General features: G+C 34.7%; 2 protein-coding genes and 1 long non-coding RNA gene across 4 annotated transcripts; all 3 read left to right on the forward strand.

The window, feature by feature from the left end:
- Positions 1-431: 431 nt before the first annotated feature.
- Positions 432-1409, forward strand: LOC131023150 (uncharacterized). The gene has a single exon (XM_057952696.1). The coding sequence runs from the start codon at positions 432-434 to the stop codon at positions 1407-1409; it is 978 nt and encodes a 325-aa protein (XP_057808679.1).
- A 4911-nt stretch (positions 1410-6320) lies between these two features.
- Positions 6321-11308, forward strand: LOC131019403 (cytochrome b-c1 complex subunit 6-like). Of its 2 annotated transcripts, none has more exons than XM_057947947.1 (5): positions 6321-6441; positions 6579-6613; positions 7273-7357; positions 10852-10941; positions 11021-11308. In XM_057947947.1, coding segments are annotated over exons 2-5 (210 nt in total). In that variant the 5' UTR covers positions 6321-6441; positions 6579-6611; the 3' UTR covers positions 11054-11308. The 2 variants fall into 2 exon arrangements, with proteins under 2 accessions (XP_057803930.1, XP_057803929.1); XM_057947946.1 differs by having other exon boundaries at positions 6336-6482; positions 6580-6613.
- Positions 11309-12149: 841 nt separating this feature from the next.
- LOC131019404 (uncharacterized) lies at positions 12150-17277 on the forward strand. The gene is made up of 5 exons (XR_009100249.1): positions 12150-12746; positions 13251-14075; positions 14640-15410; positions 15486-16705; positions 16786-17277. It is a non-coding gene; the product is annotated as an uncharacterized LOC131019404 (long non-coding RNA).
- The last annotated feature ends 919 nt before the right edge of the window (positions 17278-18196 follow it).

Here is an 18196-nt window from a genome sequence, read left to right on the forward strand (position 1 = left end):
GAATTCGAATTGGAATTATGATAACTGGTAAATTTTTCTGTAAATACTCGATTAAATTAAGTTTTAAATTCATGTACATCCAATCATCTTCTATTTATGGCGAATATTTAATGTTCAGTATTTAGTTAATCTTCTGTTTTTTTTTTTAATAAAAACAAAGATATTTTTAATATGTTGGGATAGATGTATTAATTTCTTAAGGATCTTCTCCCTACGGGATAGAAATTATTACGTCTTAAGGATCGTCTCCCAATTATAATATTTATTGTTTGTTATTTATTAAATGAATTGGTTGAAAAATAATTGTGTATAATTGTCTATTTTCCTATTGGTAATTGAAATTTTTTCTTTTCATTATTTATTATAGTTTAAATATGTCTGATATCAACAAAAGAAAATTCACCGAGCTTGCTCTTGATGGTGGTAACTAAATGACTTGGGCTTTGGATGTTGAAATATACCTCGCCTCATGTGATCTGAGTGACGCTATAGTTCCAGATTCTTCATGTAGCTCCGCCCAGAAGGCGAAAGCTTTGATTTTCTTGCGTCATCATCTGAATAAGGACTTAAAAAATGAGTACCTTACTGAAAAGGACCCTGTTGTCCTATGGCAATCCCTGAAGGATCGCTTTGATCAACAAAAGGCCATTATTCTCCCTCAGGCACAATATGATTGGCTAAATTTACGCTTTCAGGATTTCAAGTCCGTGATTGAGTACAATTCTACCTTACACCGTATTGTGTCACAGCTGAAACTCTGTAAGCAAGAAGTTACAGAGATTGATTTGATAGAGAAGACTCTATCTACTTTTCATGCCAGTAACCTTGTACTCCAGCAGCAGTACAGGGCCAAGAATTATACTAGGCATTCTGAACTCATTTCTGCTTTACTTGTAGCAGAGAAACATAATCAGCTTTTGATGAGAAACCACAATGCAAGACCAATTGGTTCACAAGCAGTGCCTGAAGCACATGCTACCACTTATAGAGGTGGTCGAGGGAGAGGCCGAGGAAAAGCGAATTGGTCCCAACGTGGTGGACGAGGTTGGTCCCACAGAGGAGGTCGAGGTAGAGGTCGAGGTCGTGGATACAATCATATTGCTAGATTCCAAAGTCATGGAAAAGGATTTCATAAGACATCGCATCCACAAGAAGAAAGTACATCTCAGCAAACTCCAGAAACGCAACAAACTTGTTACAGGTGTGGATGCGAGGGTCATTGGAGTCGTACATGTCGCACCGCCAAGCACCTCGTTGAAGCATATCAAATGTTGCAAAAGAACAAGAAAGGCAAGAAAATTCGAAGTGAAATACATCATGCCAGTTTGCCTAAAGCAAATTTGGAGTTTAATGCCGACGATGATGATTTAATGCAACTCGATCTTGAAGATTATGGAGATCAAAAGTAATTTGATTTGTTGGAATATTCAGACATTTTAGGATTTTATTTATGGTTCATGTTTTATTTGCAAACTGTTTGTAATTTAGTTTGTCTTTGTGCGTTTGCAATACTTAAAATTCTATTATTATTGTGACATATTTGCTATCTTTATTTGCTATTTTCTTGATTTATATTTTACTTCTTTGCTTTTAGAATGTCAAACTCAAACTTGCAACTCATGGAGAATGAAAGTACATTGTGTTTAGTGGATAGTGCCACAACACATACTATACTTACTGATAGAAAATATTTTCAAAATCTTACTGAAAAAAGGGGGAGCGTCACTACAATTGCAAATGACAATATCCTTATTGTCGGCTCTGGAAGAGCTTCTCTAATACTCCCTATGGGTACATAATTAATTATCAATGATGCACTTTTGTATCCACAATCAAAACGTACTCTTCTTAGTTTTAAAGACATCCGACTAAACGGTTTTCACATTGAAACTGAAACCGATAACAATAATGAGTTTCTTCTCATCACTCAGAATGTTGGATGTAGGAAACAAATTCTTGAGAAGTTCCCTTCTTTCTCCTCTGGCTTGTATTATACTCATATTAAATCTAACAATCATGTTGCGTTAAGCATAAAATTTAAAGACCCAAAATCTTTTATATTATGGCATGAACGATTGGGTCATCCTGGGCATAATATGATACGTCGGATTATTACTAATGCTATTGGGCACAATATACAAATAAAAGATCTATCACATTCAAATGAATTTGTTTGTGAAGCATGTGCAAAAGGTAAGCTTATAGTACGACCTTCTCGTACCAAAGTTAAATTAGAATCTCCTGCTTTTCTTGAACGAATTCAAGGAGATATATGTGGACCAATTCACCCAGCGTCCGGACCATTCCAATATTTTATGGTCCTGATTGATGCTTCTACTCGATGGACTTATGTATGCTTATTATCTACTCGCAATAAAGCATTTGCAAAGCTTATTGCCAAAATAATTGAATTAAGAGCTCAATTTCCTGATTACCCAATAAAGTCCATTCGAATGGACAACGCTGGTGAATTCACATCAAAATCTTTTGATGAATATTGTATGTCATTGGGTATCAAAGTGGGGCATCCTGTTCCATATGTCCACACGCAAAATGGTCTAGCTGAATCCTTGATCAAACGTTTAAAACTAGTAGCTAGACCATTGCTACAAAAATCAAACTTACCTATTACTTGTTGGGGTCATGCGATTTTGCATGCTGCAAATTTGCTTCAAATCCGACCAACTGCATATCATGAATATTCCCCAATACAATTAGTACGTGGTAAAGAACCAAACATTTCCCATCTGCGAATATTTGGTTGTGGAGTTTATACTCCAATAGCGCCACCAAAATGTACCACAATGGGCCCTCAGCGTAAGCTAGGTATATACGTGGGTTATGAATCTCCATCTATAATTAAATTTCTTGAACCCATGACTGGGGATCAATTTACTGCCCGGTACGCTGACTGTATTTTTGATGAAGATCATTTCCCGACATTAGGGGGAGACAAAAGCTCAACTTCAACACAATGTCGAGAAATTTCATGGAATGAAAAGAATCTTCATTATTTAGATCCACGTACTAATGAATCTGAACTGGAAGTTCAAAGGATAATTAACTTGCAATATTTAGCAAGTAATTTTCCAGATGCATTTACGGATCATAAAGGAGAGACAAAATCTCATATTCCTGCTATGAATGCACCAGAAAGGATTGAAGTTCCATATGGACAAAATAAATCAGCTGATAATCCCGAACGCCAGAAGCGTGGGAGACCTATTGGTGCTAAAGATAAAAATCCCCGCAAAGCAAAATCAAATAAGAATATGATATCACTCCAACAACCTCTTGAAGAGGATCATCCTGTAGATGATAATCCCAGTACTTCTAAAAGTGCACTAACTAATACTGGGATAGCGGAACAACCAGATCATAATATAATGGAAATTGATAAAAATCTGGTTGATGTCAACATTGAAGTTGCTATGAACTTTATAAATACGGGAGAAACTTATAACAGAAATGTTATTGTAATAGACGATGTATTTGTCTCTACAATTGCATGTACTATTTCAAATGATAATCTGGATCCAGAACCAAAAACAGTAGCACAGTGCCGGAAGCGCTCTGATTGGTTGAAATGGAAGGAAGCAATTGAGGCAGAGTATAACTCGCTAAAGAAAAGAAAAGTTCTTGGTACTATAATACTTATACCCGACAATGTTGAACCATTGGGATATAGATGGGTATTTGTACGAAAGAGAGATGAGAACAATGAGGTGGCAAGATATAAAGCGAGATTAGTAGCTCAAGGGTTTTCGCAGAGACCTGGAATTGATTTTGATCAAACATATTCTCCTATTTTAGATGGCATAACATTCCGCTATTTGATATCTCTGGCATCATCAATGAATTTAGAAATGCAGTTAATGGACGTCGTGACTGCATATTTATATGGGTCACTAGACGCTGATATCTATATGAAAATCCTTGAAGGATTCAAAATTCCTCATATGAAGGAAAATGAAACTCGTGACATGTATTGTGTGAAATTAGAAAAATCGTTGTACGGTTTAAAACAGTCGGGAAAGATGTGGTATAACCGACTTAGTGAATTCCTCTTGAAGAAGGAATATGTGAACAATGATATATGCCCTTGTGTGTTCATTAAAAGATCACAAAATGGTTTTTGTATCATTTCTGTTTATGTTGATGATATAAATATAATTGGAACACGCAAAGAGGTTGAAGAAGCTCGTTCATGCTTAAAGATGGAGTTTGAAATGAAAGACTTGGGTAAAACCAAGTTTTGTCTCGGCCTGCAGATCGAACATCTCCCTGAAGGAATTCTTGTACACCAATCAACTTATGTGAGTAAGATTTTAGAGAAATTCTATATGGATAAATCACATCCACTTAGCACACCTATGGTTGTCCGATCACTAGAAGTAGATAAGGACCCATTTAGACCTAAAGAAGATGATGAGGATATTTTAGGACCAGAAGTTCCTTATTTGAGTGCAATTGGAGCACTACTTTATCTCGCAAATTGCACAAGGCCTGACATAGCATTTGCGGTTAACTTACTAGCAAGATTCAGTGCTTCTCCTACACGAAGACATTGGAATGGTGTTAAACACATACTTCGTTATCTTCAAGGTACAAAAGATCTTGGTTTGTTCTATCCAAGAAACCAAGACATGACATTGGTAGGCTATGCGGATGCTGGTTATTTATCTGATCCCCATAATGCTAAATCTCAGACTGGTTATGTTTTCCTCTGTGGTGGTACAGCTATTTCTTGGAGATCTGTTAAACAGACTCTAGTTACTACATCCTCAAACCACTCAGAGATTATCGCTTTACACGAGACCGCTAAAGAATGTGCATGGTTAAGATCATTGATACAACACATTCGCGGATCTTGTGGTATTGCGGATGATAAATCTCCCACTGTCCTATATGAGGACAATGCTGCTTGTGTTGCACAAATGGATAGCGGGTACATTAAAGGAAATTTAACAAAACATATATTACCTAAATTCTTTTACCCGCATGAGCTCCAGAAGAGCGGCGAAATTAAAATAAATAAAATTTGCTCTTGTGATAATCTGACAGATTTATTCACAAAATCCCTTCCTACGTCAACTTTTGAAAAACATGTTCATAATATTGGAATGCGTAGACCTAGTAGATTATTAGTTTGAGGGGGAGCGAATTCATTATGCCTTGAAGGTGTATTTTTGTTGTACTCTTTTTCCCTTACTAAGTTTTTTCCATTGGGTTTTCTTAGTTAAGGTTTTTAATGAGGCAACAAATGCAACACAAAATTATACATATCACATGTACTCTTTTCTTTGACTGTTTTTTCCCACAGGGTTTTTCAGCGAGAGAGACATGAACATAATCAAGTAATGTCCAAGGGCGAGTATTGTAAATAATATTATTTATTATATATTGTACATTACTTATTCATATATATATATATATATATATATGTGTGTGTGTGTGATGGAACGGTAAGATACGGTTATGAGAATACAGAATCTGTTTTTCTCTCATCTTTTCTCTCCTTCTCTTCTGTCTGAATCTTCCATTCTTTACTTTGGAATTGCTTGCTCAAGGGAATATTACAACAGTTATCATAATTTTCATATTTTTATACTGGTTAATTTATGAATATTAATTAATAAAATTGATGACATCTATAGTTACACAATAATTTTCCAATTTCTTTTTATTAAAATAGATAAAAATTTTGAACTCATTAACAAATTACTTCATTCATTAACGATAAGTGTGGTGTGGATGAAAGGACACGAGTTTTAAAAAATATCAAAAGATGTGCATAAATGCTCATCAAAGTTGATTTGTTAGATAATTAATAAATAATTTATAAAATTAGTTTTTCTGTAAATATTATGTGTGAATATGGTAAAAGTATAAAAATATATGTTCTCAAAAGAAAATACTACACTTATTATAAATGGATAAAAAAAATATTGTATTTACTGTGAACGGAGGAAGTATTAAATTTTTTACTTTTAGGCGACGTTTACTTTGTATGATTGACAAGATGGATGATTGAATATTTTTATCTTCAAAATAGAATTTATTCAATCTCACCCTATCAAATAAAAATCAAATAAAATTAATTTAATTAATAGAAATAATCAAAGACATTAGAATATCTAAAATTTCGGTCCATCAAATAAACAAGATATTAGTTTTACACTTTTACTATAATCATTCAAAATAAACGCAGTAAATTTAATATAGAATCCTCCTTTTCAAAATTATCGAAATTTGTCTCACAAAATTATCAAAATTATTCTCAATTTTTTTTTTTACATCGAAATTGTACTAGAGCGATGTCACCTGCGCTCCTGGCGCACGTTAAGAGCAACTGTGCATCCTCCAATTCCACATTCCCTTTTCTCGATAGTCAAAATTAATCAGTCTCGCTAGATTCGCCACCTCTCCTCCTCCAGCTTCGGGTAATTCTCACCATTTCTGTCCACCGCGCTTTCAGATCCGTAATTCTCTTTGATAGTCGAATCTAGGGTTTTTTCTTCTTCTGTTTCATGGTTTTGGCTTATATCTGTATTGAGTTTTGAGGGCATTCTTTTGCAGATTGTTTCAGCTGATTGTTGGAATTCTAAACGATGTGAGTATTATCTCTACTCTTTTAGTTTTGGTTGATTTATTCTCAGAAATTCTGATTGTATGTGATTTACTGATGTACTGGTCTTTCTTATTTTATATTGTTAGGAATCAGTATGTAAAATGGCTTTTTTTTTGTTGCATTTTATTGATATTGCAGTCCTTCCTTGTAATTCTAAAAGCCTTCTGCTTATTTAATGCAGTAGGGATCTCCCTCGACTGTTTTGATAGTTCATTGGTTTCTGTAGGATACATTTCGTGCTATCATGTGGAGCTGGTTGCACTTAAGTCTCTGTTATTAGCTGCAAAAGTCCTCACCTGTATGCTTTAATCTTCATGTCTCAGCAATATACTGACTTTAAAATCATAAGGCATTGTTTAATTGGGTTTCTGAAAGAACATCCTGTGTCCTATTTCTTTTTCCAAAGCACAACCAATCACAGTCGTGATTTCCAATCAATTTGCTTATTAGTATATTTTTAATTGTCTTCCGAAAACCAGCCTAAATACACTCTAACATTCTCTGAGTTTCCCATTATGTCATATGAAAACGTTGCACATTTTCAAACAGGATGCACAGGAGTACTATATTTGCATATATCGGGCTGAGCTGAAGAAGCCTCTTTAATCTTTTAACAATTGTCACTGCTTAATGTGTGCTAGGGCTGACGAGGAGCCTGTAGATCCAAAGAGGGAACTTGAAGACCGTTGCAAGGCACCATGCACGAGGCCACTTAAAGAATATCAGGTTATTTCTTCTAATAAATTATTTATATACACATTTCTCTAATTATTCAATGCTTGTCTGCTTGAAAATATTTTCAGCTCCTTTTTTATTAGATTTGTAAGCTATTCACGGTAGTGTACTTCTGTCCCCAAATATCTGAGAGTGCTGAGTAACTGCTTTACAGTTTGGTATCCTTTTTGTATCCGAACCTTCCTGATTACAATCTGCAATTTGGGTCTATATGTGGCGGGTAAAGATTCATTATATGGGCTAGTTGTAAGGGCGTATTCGGTCATTTTCTTTGGTGTGAGGCTTGGCTGATATCATATTATTTATTTGTTTTATTAGACTCTTGACTTCTCTTTATGCCTAAATATGGCAAAAGCCACTAATCAGTCTGTAAGGGTTTGACATAAGTTAATTATTTTGTTCATGGGCTGGATTAGACCTGACAGGAGGTTTCTCCTGGTTGTTCTAAGTGATTATGAGAATAATCCTCCATTCCTTCGCAATTTCCATTTACATTTATTCCTGGGTTGACTTGATACTCTCAACTCTTGTGACTTCCTTGCACGTTTTTACATCTCAGGCATTCTAGATTGATGGTTGAAATTAAAACTAGTCAAGCATTAGTAATCCGCTGTTGTGCCTCCATCTAACTCACTTATGTTTGGAGTGTTGATGGTAAAAAGCTGGCATGTTAACTGTAAAGGTCTCTATATGTGTCTCTTTAGTTAGTTTGTAGAAATCTAGATTGACAAAAGTTGTTGGCTGAGGAATGTACTGAGCAGAGTAAATCTGGCGTGAATTACTGTCTTAAAGGGAAACTGATAATTAATTGGAGCTATGTGTTTCTGTGTAGAAACGACAAACTAGAAAAAAGCTTTAAGAAGCTACGGAGTGACTGGGGCTTAAGATATATCTGCTTTCTGTTTTAAGAATTCGTGAAATTACTATCATGGTTGAACTTGGAGCTTTCGTAAGAATTGGACAAGTGGATAGGTGGTGTAGCTTTTCAAATTTGATAGTAGAACAAGCAAAACCTTTTGAGATCTTGTAGTTAAAGTTGTAGCACACCTGGAAAGAAAGCTGTATAGATGATTCTCCTTGAAATGCTGTAAATGCAATCTTTCAAGAGGTGCAGAAACATTCAATATTATGATTTCATTGAAAGTCAAATCACATGTTTTGTCTTCTTAAGCACATTCCCTTTTCTTTGTGGAGGACTTGGATTCTCTATCATGCTTATGATAAGCTTCAACACCCAAAAGATAGTAAAGTATTATTGGTATTTAATGTTATTTGATTTTTATTTATATAAGGGTTAATCATGGACTCATAGTTTGTGGACCCAACTTTCAGTGTACTCCAAAAAATGTCCCTAACTTACATTTTCACTTCAAAATCCCTCAACTTTGGTGAAAGTTTCATTAAGGCTCTGCTTCACAGAACCCGGTGACAGAATAATGAGTCTCTTTGCTGCTATTTCAGTATAAAATTACAGAAAAAACCGTAAACTCTACTAAGAATCCAGCAGGATGATTCATCATTCTACGTTCTATAAGGAAGGACATAAATCCAACATTTTCCAAAGTTGAGGGTTTTTGAAGTGAAAACCTAAGTTGAGGATGTTTTTTTTAAAACGCTGAAAGTTGGGAACACAAACTGTGAATAACCCTATATATTTATGTTCATAAAGAAAGTTATTTTTAGATTATAATTATTTTTCTTATTTCCGATATTCTTATTTTATAAATCTTACGAATGGTGGAACTTACCTTCATACTTTAGAGGTTAGATCAGCGGTTTAAAATTCTGTCCTCACCTAATTTTTGTACTTTAAGAGGATTTGAATTTGAATTTAAATAAATCCAACATATTTAGAAACATCACTTGATAAATGCTTAAATAATTGGGTAAATATCATATTAAATCTCAAACTATAACCGCTTTATTAGAAATGTCCCGAACTATAAGAAATATTTTTAAAAACCCCAAACTATTAGGCTTGTCTCAAAAATGTCCCGCATCCATTTTCTGACCTCCGTAATCATGATGTGGCTTGCCGAGTGCTACTGTGTAATTTATATTTTATTTTTTAAATGACATGACACAGAACAAAGTCATTTTATGCTATATCATTTAAATGAAATTAAGTCCACAAGATAAAGTGCTAAACTGACCTTCAACGCGATTTGAATCAACTGATGTGGCACAAAATGACGTCGTTTCTTAAATGGCACAAAACGATATCGTTTTTTAAATGACATGATATAAAACGACGTCGTTTTGTGCCATTTCATTTAAAATAATAAAATTTAAATTACATGGTGGCATCTAGCGAGACACATCATGATTCTTGGGATTGGAAAATGGACGCCGAACATTTTTGATACAAACTTAATAGTTTAAGATTTATAAAATATTTCTGATAGCTTGGGACATTTTTGATAAAGCAGGTTTATTTGGGATTTAATATGATATTTACCCTAAATAATATTATTAAATTTACAGGACAACGCATTCAAGTTTATCTAAATTATAAGTTTCAAATTTTAATTTTTTTTTATAGTTATTAATTATATCAAAAAATTCAAATTTGATCATCCATTTTGGATGAGTATGGCAGGAATTTTTAATGTTGGAACTTTAGTGATAAGTTAGCCTTCTTGCTGTGACTGGTAGGCTTGTCATCGTCAATACTATGATTGGTAGTGGAACAAGAGTGATAAGTTAGCCTTCTTACTATGATTGATGTGCATTATAAAATTAGTTTGTATAGATATTAAGCATAAAATGATTATATGATAAAATAAATAATTATTTTTAATATAAAGTATTAGATTTGGGCCCATCATCCCCTTAAAAGGCCTCTCATAAGGGGAGAGAGTACTCTAAACTTATATAATGGAGACTAGATCATTACCAAGTCGATGTGGAACAGAAAGGGTGGCTTTAACATATACCATACCTAGATATTTGGTTTAAAATGTTGGTCTCCAATTTATTTTTTTGCTTGGGTGCCAGCATATTCACATGGGAAAAATGATGTCCTTTTGGTTATAATGAATGTTGAGTTCAATAATTTAAACGGTTCATTCTGATTTGCCAAACTCAGTTAACTACTAAAAGTTTCATATCCCTCACCAACATATGTGGTGACTTCAGACCGACTGCTCTATGCAACTAGATTAATTGGAAAATGGTTTAAATCTATGTAAAAGTAAAACCCTTTTGCATGGTTTTTTTGTAATTTTGCACTTCACTGTTTGTCAAGGATCAACATGTGCTCTTCATATTTCAACATTGAAATGGTGCTTGGATGATCTGTTATCTAGAACCTTTTGGAGGTATCTCCGTGTAGATAGCACTGACCAACTCTCCCTATTCTCTTTTGTTGGTATTCTACAAAATGAGCTTTGTTCATATTATAGCCTGGTTTTTCTAGACCATCATCAGAATACTTCTTAGAAAGTGCTGATCTTTTCTTTCCCCCTCGGATTTGTGGGTGATAGGCCTGTTCTAAGAGAATTCAAGGTGATGAATCGGGACACAAGCACTGTACAGGACAATATTTTGATTACTGGCGCTGTGTCGACAAATGCGTAAGAACACATTTTCCATTATGCATTATTTTCTCCTGTGTATAAAAGCTCCTTACTAACTGCCGATTTCTTTGCACAGGTTGCTACTAAGTTGTTTTCGTATCTCAAATAATAATGACAAGACCTCGTTGGTATACAGACCAACTTAAGCTTGTTTCTTTCTTAGAGCCGATTGTACCCCTTTTGTTGTGCTCTTGACGCTCGATTCTTTCCAAGAGCTGGTTGTTCCCTTTTTGTTATGCTCTTGAGTCTTGATGTTACTAGCTGAACATGATGCTTACCCGATACTGTGAGATATGGTTAGCTCTTCGGATTAATAAATGAACTAGAACAGAATTTTATAAAATCCAGCATGTTAAGATTATCATGTCTGATTTGTTTTTTTTTTTTTCTTTTTTTTTTAAATCGAGCTTGTTAAGATTATCATGTCTGATGTAAAAAGAAGCGTGTTGGTCTCCATTATCTGTGTATGATTTGAGTGTTTTTACTCATATCATCCTTGAGTCTAGATATGCTACAGGCTTGCTAATATTATATTTTATCCTCCACTTAAACCGATCACTTCACTTATCACTACGGGTGTGTTTGCTTTTTATCCCTCTAAATGGAGGGATAACAAAAATTTATCCATTTAAATGTTTGTTTTCTTATCCCACATTTTACACAAACACCATTTTCCTTCCTTATTTTCATTTCAAAGAGGGATAATATTGAGGGATAATATTATCCCTCCTTGAAGTGAAAATAAGGAAGGAAAATGGTGTTTGTGTAAAATGTGGGATAAGAAAGCAAACATTTAAAGGCATAAATTTTTGTTATCCCTCCATTTAGAGGGATAAAAAGCAAACACACCCTACGTCTTTAAGGATCGTAATAGGGCTTAAGACATAGGTAGCAATGCTAAATTGAAGGTTGAGGATTGTTGGAGTTATTGTACTAGCCAATTCTTTTGGTTTCACCATCTTCCATGCTATTAGCATACTTGCACTAGAGAAAAAAAAAATTCATAGATAACACTCCATACACAGGTTTGTTTCTTGTTAAAATCCATTATAGTCTATATGTAAAGGTTATAGAAAAATTGTTATGTACGGAGCTCGAGATAAGGTTGAAGGCATTCCAAATTATTTGAATGATATTGTTCTATCTCAAATTTAGTGAGTATGAAGACATGCACATGAAAAATGATAACCCGATCAAGTGTTGAGGCTCTGTTGAATTGAACACGATCCAAATATAACAGTTGTACAATTCAGTGTGTGACGTAGCCAAAGCGTGAACATGAATGAATAACGAGAAAAACCTCAAGTTTCACGTTAGATAAAATTCAAAAAATGTACCTCAGAAATGGTGGAAACCAAAATTAATAGTCTAAATATAAGGTGGTAATATACAATACTACACAACTCTCTCAACCTATATTCACACTATCCACTTTTTTCAAACAATTCACTCCATGTCTATTTCAATATTTAACTATTTCTTTTGGTACTTGCATATTCCTTCACCATTTCCTATAGCTGACTTTGGAATATGTGCACTGACAAAGTGAAGTTACTTTTGACCGAATTTAATTGTAAAAGGGGTGGGTAGTTAGCTTTGTCTTGTTTATGTTTTATTTAGAAATTGTCCCACCTTTCTCTCCACAAAACTTCCGCAAACTTGCCCTCTCTGCGTGAATTCTCCTAATTCGCCATCTCTGCGTGAAATTTAGATTGGGCAATATTCTAAAATATTTTCAGGTTTTTTTCCACTTGTTCCTCGGAGTCCATTCGACGGTGGAGAACATGGCCGCACCTCAAGAGGTTTTTTTTTTGTTTATTCGGTTTTTTTTTGTGTTATTCTACAATATTTTCGCATGAATCCATATTTAGAGTTAATTATTAGTTATTGTAATTGATCCTGGGTTTGATTCTACACTTAAATTATTTGTAGTTTTTATTTATTTCATATGCGGAAATGGTGTTCTTAAAAAAAATTGCAGAGATGTTGCGCATAGTTTGATTAAATAAAAAACTAATTTTTCATTTAAAATTTTCAAGTGCTATGCGCAATCTAATTGAAATACTATGCGCAATCAAAAGCTTTTATTTTGAATGGGAAAATTGAAATACAATGCGTAATCTAATTGAGCAAAGTATGTTGCGCATTGTGAATGGGAAAATTGAATACTATGCGCAATCATGGGGCCTCTTACTATTGAATGGGAAAATTGAAAATTTGAATACTATGCGCAAAGTTTTCATTTTTTATTTTTTCGATTTTTCTCTTAAAATTTGCTATTGAATTTTTTTTTTGGACTGTAACAGGGGCCTCTTACTCTGTTGAGACCGAACACTGTCAATGTAACGTCGGACATGGGAACTTATTACAAAATCAAGTATTTAAAGATGGTGGAGAAAAATTTAAAGGAAAAGGTGGTCAAGGATTATTAGATACATTTTTAAATGGTTGTTTTGGATATTTGTTGGACTGGAATCCTGGTCCAAAATGTGCAATGGTCGTGCATCATATAGTGTCCCGCCAAATTAAGACCAACAGGGATGATCTATATTTTTTATTGAATAATACGAAGGTCCATTTTTCTTGAAGGGATTATGCTTTGGTGACTGGTCTTCAATTCGGTGATTTTGATTTTGATATGTCAAATAATCATGATTTGAGTGAAGTGGAAGTGTTTAGGAGATTTAGTGGTGGTCAGACGCATGTTAAATTGTCTTTTCTCATTGATCTTTTTGAAGATTTTAAGATTGATGATGAGGATGGAAGTTTATACTTGAGGATTGCCTACCTTATAGTCCTATATGGAATGTTGGTAGGTTACGAGACCGATAAAACAATTGAAAATTGGGTTTGGGCATTAGTGGATGATCTTGATGCATTTAACCAATTTTCGTGGGGGGCGTATACTTATAATTTGTTGTGTCATTACACTACAAAGTGTATGTCCAAAAAAAAATTATAAAATCTATGGACCTGTTTGGGCGTTGCACGTGTGGTCACTCGAGATCATGCCCTACTTTGCTAATGTGGTTGGCAATTGTGTTGCTGAATTTGCTCACCCTCGGTGTTTGAAGTGGAAGTTTCGGAGTAGACCGGCTACGAAGAATTTGGAGCCCTTTTTTGAAAAAGAGGTACTTATATGTTATTCTAAAATTATTTATTTTACTATATTTTATTTGTGTAGATATTATTTGTACATGGAAATATTTTTTAGGCTCATTTTTTAGTTAGTTCTTTTAATTGTTTTAATTACAAGAAAATGACATTAAAATATTTTTAATTTGTCAATTATTATATTAAATTGCTGAATATAATTGAATAGGTTAGAAAATTGTGCATATACTGATATGTTGCGCATTTTGGTTGTTGTTATATATTTAATCATTTAATTGGTGAAATGATTGTTAGGATTTTTTTTTTTGTTTTTTTTTTCATGTAATTGGTTTAATCAAATTTAGAATATGCATGAAAACTATGTGCAATAATGTTAGGCTATTTTTTTTAAAATTGCATTTAATTTCATTTAAGTGATTGCGCATAGTTTAATTTCATGTTTGCGCATGAAAACTATGCGCAATAGTGCGCCTGAAAAGTATGCATCAATTACTATGCGCAATTTAAGTGTATAAATCATTTAATCATTAAATAATATTTTTTTGCAATTAATGTTTTTAATAATTGACGCATTTATGTAGGAGCAAGAGATATTGGAGTTGGTCCTCGACGAATTTGAAATCACGACTATGTACTACTTGTCTACTCTTGGTATTTATATGGGGGCACAGTACGAAGGTCAAGAACAACAACAAGAAGAAGAGTAAGAACAAGAACAAGAGCATGAAGTAGCATTGCATGACACAATTGTACATGATGAAGAAGTTTCTCTCCATGATATACCTATTCATGCACATGATTTGCCCGCGACAATGATGGATAGACGAGCGCGGAGTTCATCCTCCCGCGAAAAGGGTTCTCGTAGACGAGTTAGGGAAAAGCGTGTGCGGCCGCCTACTACATCTTCATCCTCTAGTAGCAGCGATCATGCTAACCGTGTAGACTGTGCCTATCTAGATGCTGTTGTGAGGAGGATGGAAGAGGCACAGGAGGAGAGATTGAAAAGGCACAACGAATCTATAGATGCACGGATCACGAGGTCTTTCAATGAGTTTTTAGTGGAATTGAAGGGAATTTTTAGTTGTAGAAGTGTTCAAGCTAGGGATGTGCATTCCCCTGCTCCTCAACCTACACCGGCACCCGAGGTAAGACAATTTGATGATATACGAGACGAGGGTGCCGAGGAAGGCGATGTTCCTCATGATGATGATAATGTGACACAATCGCCATATGTTCTTCAGTTTTCTCAGTGTGAGTTTGGGAGCACATCTTTTCTGGGCACTGATGCCGAGATCCCTCGTCTCGCCAACCCAACTGATCAAATGAGAGCATGTTTGGATTACATGGGAGAGGTATAAAAATAATTAAAATTTATAAATCATATTTTATTTTATATTCTTATTTCCATTTTGTTGGTATTTGAATAGGAGATGTGTAGTTTTGGCGAGCCCTCCCAACGCATTGAGACGCTGGTATTGCCTCGGAGAAGTACACGTCAAAGATTTCCATCTCAACAGTTGCAAAGAAAATGTGTGACGATGGTGAAATTGTGAAGCCGAGGTCTATTATAGCCGACCTACAAAGGGAATATGGTGTCAAGATCAGTTATAGTGTAACAATGTGTGCCCGTAATGGTGCTGTGGAGATGATTTATGGGGGGGGGCATAAAGAATGGGGGCATAAAGAATCTTATTCATTACTCCTCGGCTATTTGCACATGTTGCGGACGTGCAATCCTGGATTGTTGACGGACTTGGAAATTGATTGTGATGGTCGGTTCAAGCACCTTTTCGTGGCACTCGGTTCTTGTAGAGTAAGGCCAATAATTGTGCTAGAAGGCACACACTTGAAGGGTCGTAACAAAGGTATCTTGTTTGTTGCAGTCACGAAGGATGGCAACGAACAAGTCTTCCCCCTGTCATTCACCATTGGTCCTATAGAGAATGATGAATCATGGACGTGGTTTTGGTCTCATTTGAAGATGGCTTATGGTGAGAATCCTGAGACGTTGATTGTTTCAGACGCACATGTTAGCATAGTGAACGCTATAAATGCGGTATTTCCTGGTGTATCACATGGTTTGTGCTACTACCATCTACTCAACAAAATCACTCGATTTGGCAAGGCAGCAGTTGCGCTATATCAGAAAGCGGCTTATGCATATAGAGAAAGTGAGTTTGATGCTGCGATGGCAAGCTTAAAGGCTCTTAGGGAAGAAGGTGGAGCTTCTTGCAAATTGATGCAGGTTGCCCCAGAAAAATGGGCAAGGTGTAAGTGCCCTGTTCGACGCTATAATTTTCTCACATCAAATATTGCCTGAATCGTTCAATTCTCGTTTGTTGTGGGCAAGAAAGCTGCCTATATGCTCCATGGTTGAGGCAATCCGTCACATCATAGAGAAATGGTTTGATGAAAGACATGAAGCTGCAAAGTCATTTTCTGCTGATGTTACACCGGAGGCACTACGCAAGCTCACTGTTGAATTGGAGAGATCACGGAGATATGAGGTCGTTGCCATGTCCCCATCTACTTTCAAGGTTAAGAGTTCCAACAAAACATTCAAAGTAAATCTAGAAATGCAATCGTGCACTTGTGTGGAGTGGGATATGAACATGGTACCATGTTCACATGCAATTGCAGCCATCATGTATTACATTAGTTATATGTTTAACTAAGAAATTAGGTTCAATATTATTAATTTATATTTCGCTCAATTTGGCTATTCAGGCATATAGGTGATGATATATCTAAGCACGTTAGGGATTATTATCAAGCTGCAAAACTATGTGAGGCGTACTCCTATCGAGTCAATTCAGTGCCGCCACTTGCTTCATGGACGATTCCTGCAAATATCCAAGGTCTTGTCATTGATCCTCCTAAAATCAGTCGACAATCTGGACGTCCGAAGACTACACGCCATCGGGGACCAACTGAGAGAACTACACAAAGACAAAGAGTTGGATCAGAGAATGCTCCTTCGAGTAGCACCAGTCGTGCCCCAAGAACATGTAGTTTGTGTGGATCTGAAACGTACACTGGAGACATATGTCCTTATTTGGTGAGCAATGACTGACATATTGGAGGATGGTTGTTATCCTAGACTTTATCCAAGTTATCTGTATTTCATTAATTGTAAGATGACATATCTTTCTATGCGGAATAATTTGATTTCCGGATTAATATTTATATTTGTGCAATTATTAGGTTAGTCGAGAGCATGATATTATGTCTTCAATTTTATGATAATTATTACATCCTATATTTATGACCAATTCAACAATTTATGCAACCTACTTCTTTGAAAGAAATAAATTACAATTGGAAAGAAATATGTAGTGACATTTGGAAAATGGGAATAGCTTGGTAAAATTGATATTGCAAAGTTAATTAAATTGTGCAAATATGCCTAATTTCCGCAAAATTAGCCAAATGTGAATCACATTCTAAATTTCACTAATTTGTAAATTCATTTGCGCAAATTGCACTAATTATGCACATGAATAAAATATTATGCGTAAGGTGATATAATTGAGTACAAATTAATTGATTGTGTAAAGTGAAAATATTGTGTAATTAAATTTGCGCAAAACTATTAAATTTGTAATTCAATTCTTCATATAAATTTGTAACTAAATTTATTAGATAAATTTGTAATTAAATTTATATTAAATATTTCTGCGCAATTTAATCAAAATAATTTATATGCGCATGCTATGCGCAAAATATAATAAGAAGTAATTGTGCACCATATTACGAACACATCGTATTAGAAATAAAGTATATCCAAATTAAAGTATATGCGCATAATGTTAAATTAGGATTACAACTTCACAATCAACAACACAGATGCACATAAATTAAATTTTTAATTACTTATGCGAGATGCACATAAATTAAATTTTTAATTACTTATGCGAAAAGGAATCTGCCCATAAAACAAAATATCCGCAAATTCCATTTATGCGGTAAAATACTAACTATGTGCATACCCATTGTGCATATATAACATGAATGCACAACTAGCACCCCCCGCAATATATGGTAACGTTGTACTGCACACAGAAAACTAAATATTAATTCAATAAGCCAATCATTGTAGTACCTACATGACAGAGATCACAGCTTTTTCATAGTAAAA

This window comes from Salvia miltiorrhiza, chromosome 4 (assembly GCF_028751815.1).
Source record: "Salvia miltiorrhiza cultivar Shanhuang (shh) chromosome 4, IMPLAD_Smil_shh, whole genome shotgun sequence".
Lineage (NCBI taxonomy): Eukaryota > Viridiplantae > Streptophyta > Magnoliopsida > Lamiales > Lamiaceae > Salvia > Salvia miltiorrhiza.

What these genes read in the sequence shown, in the direction of transcription:
- LOC131023150 (XM_057952696.1), top strand. Translation starts at nt 432, where the DNA reads ATGACTTGGGCTTTGGATGTTGAAATATACCTCGCCTCATGTGATCTG.
- LOC131019403 (XM_057947947.1), top strand. An exon ending in GGCCACTTAAAGAATATCAG is followed by an intron (nt 7,358 to 10,851) that starts GTTATTTCTTCT and finishes TGTGGGTGATAG; the next exon opens with GCCTGTTCTAAGAGAATTCA. An exon ending in GGCGCTGTGTCGACAAATGC is followed by an intron (nt 10,942 to 11,020) that starts GTAAGAACACAT and finishes TTCTTTGCACAG; the next exon opens with GTTGCTACTAAGTTGTTTTC.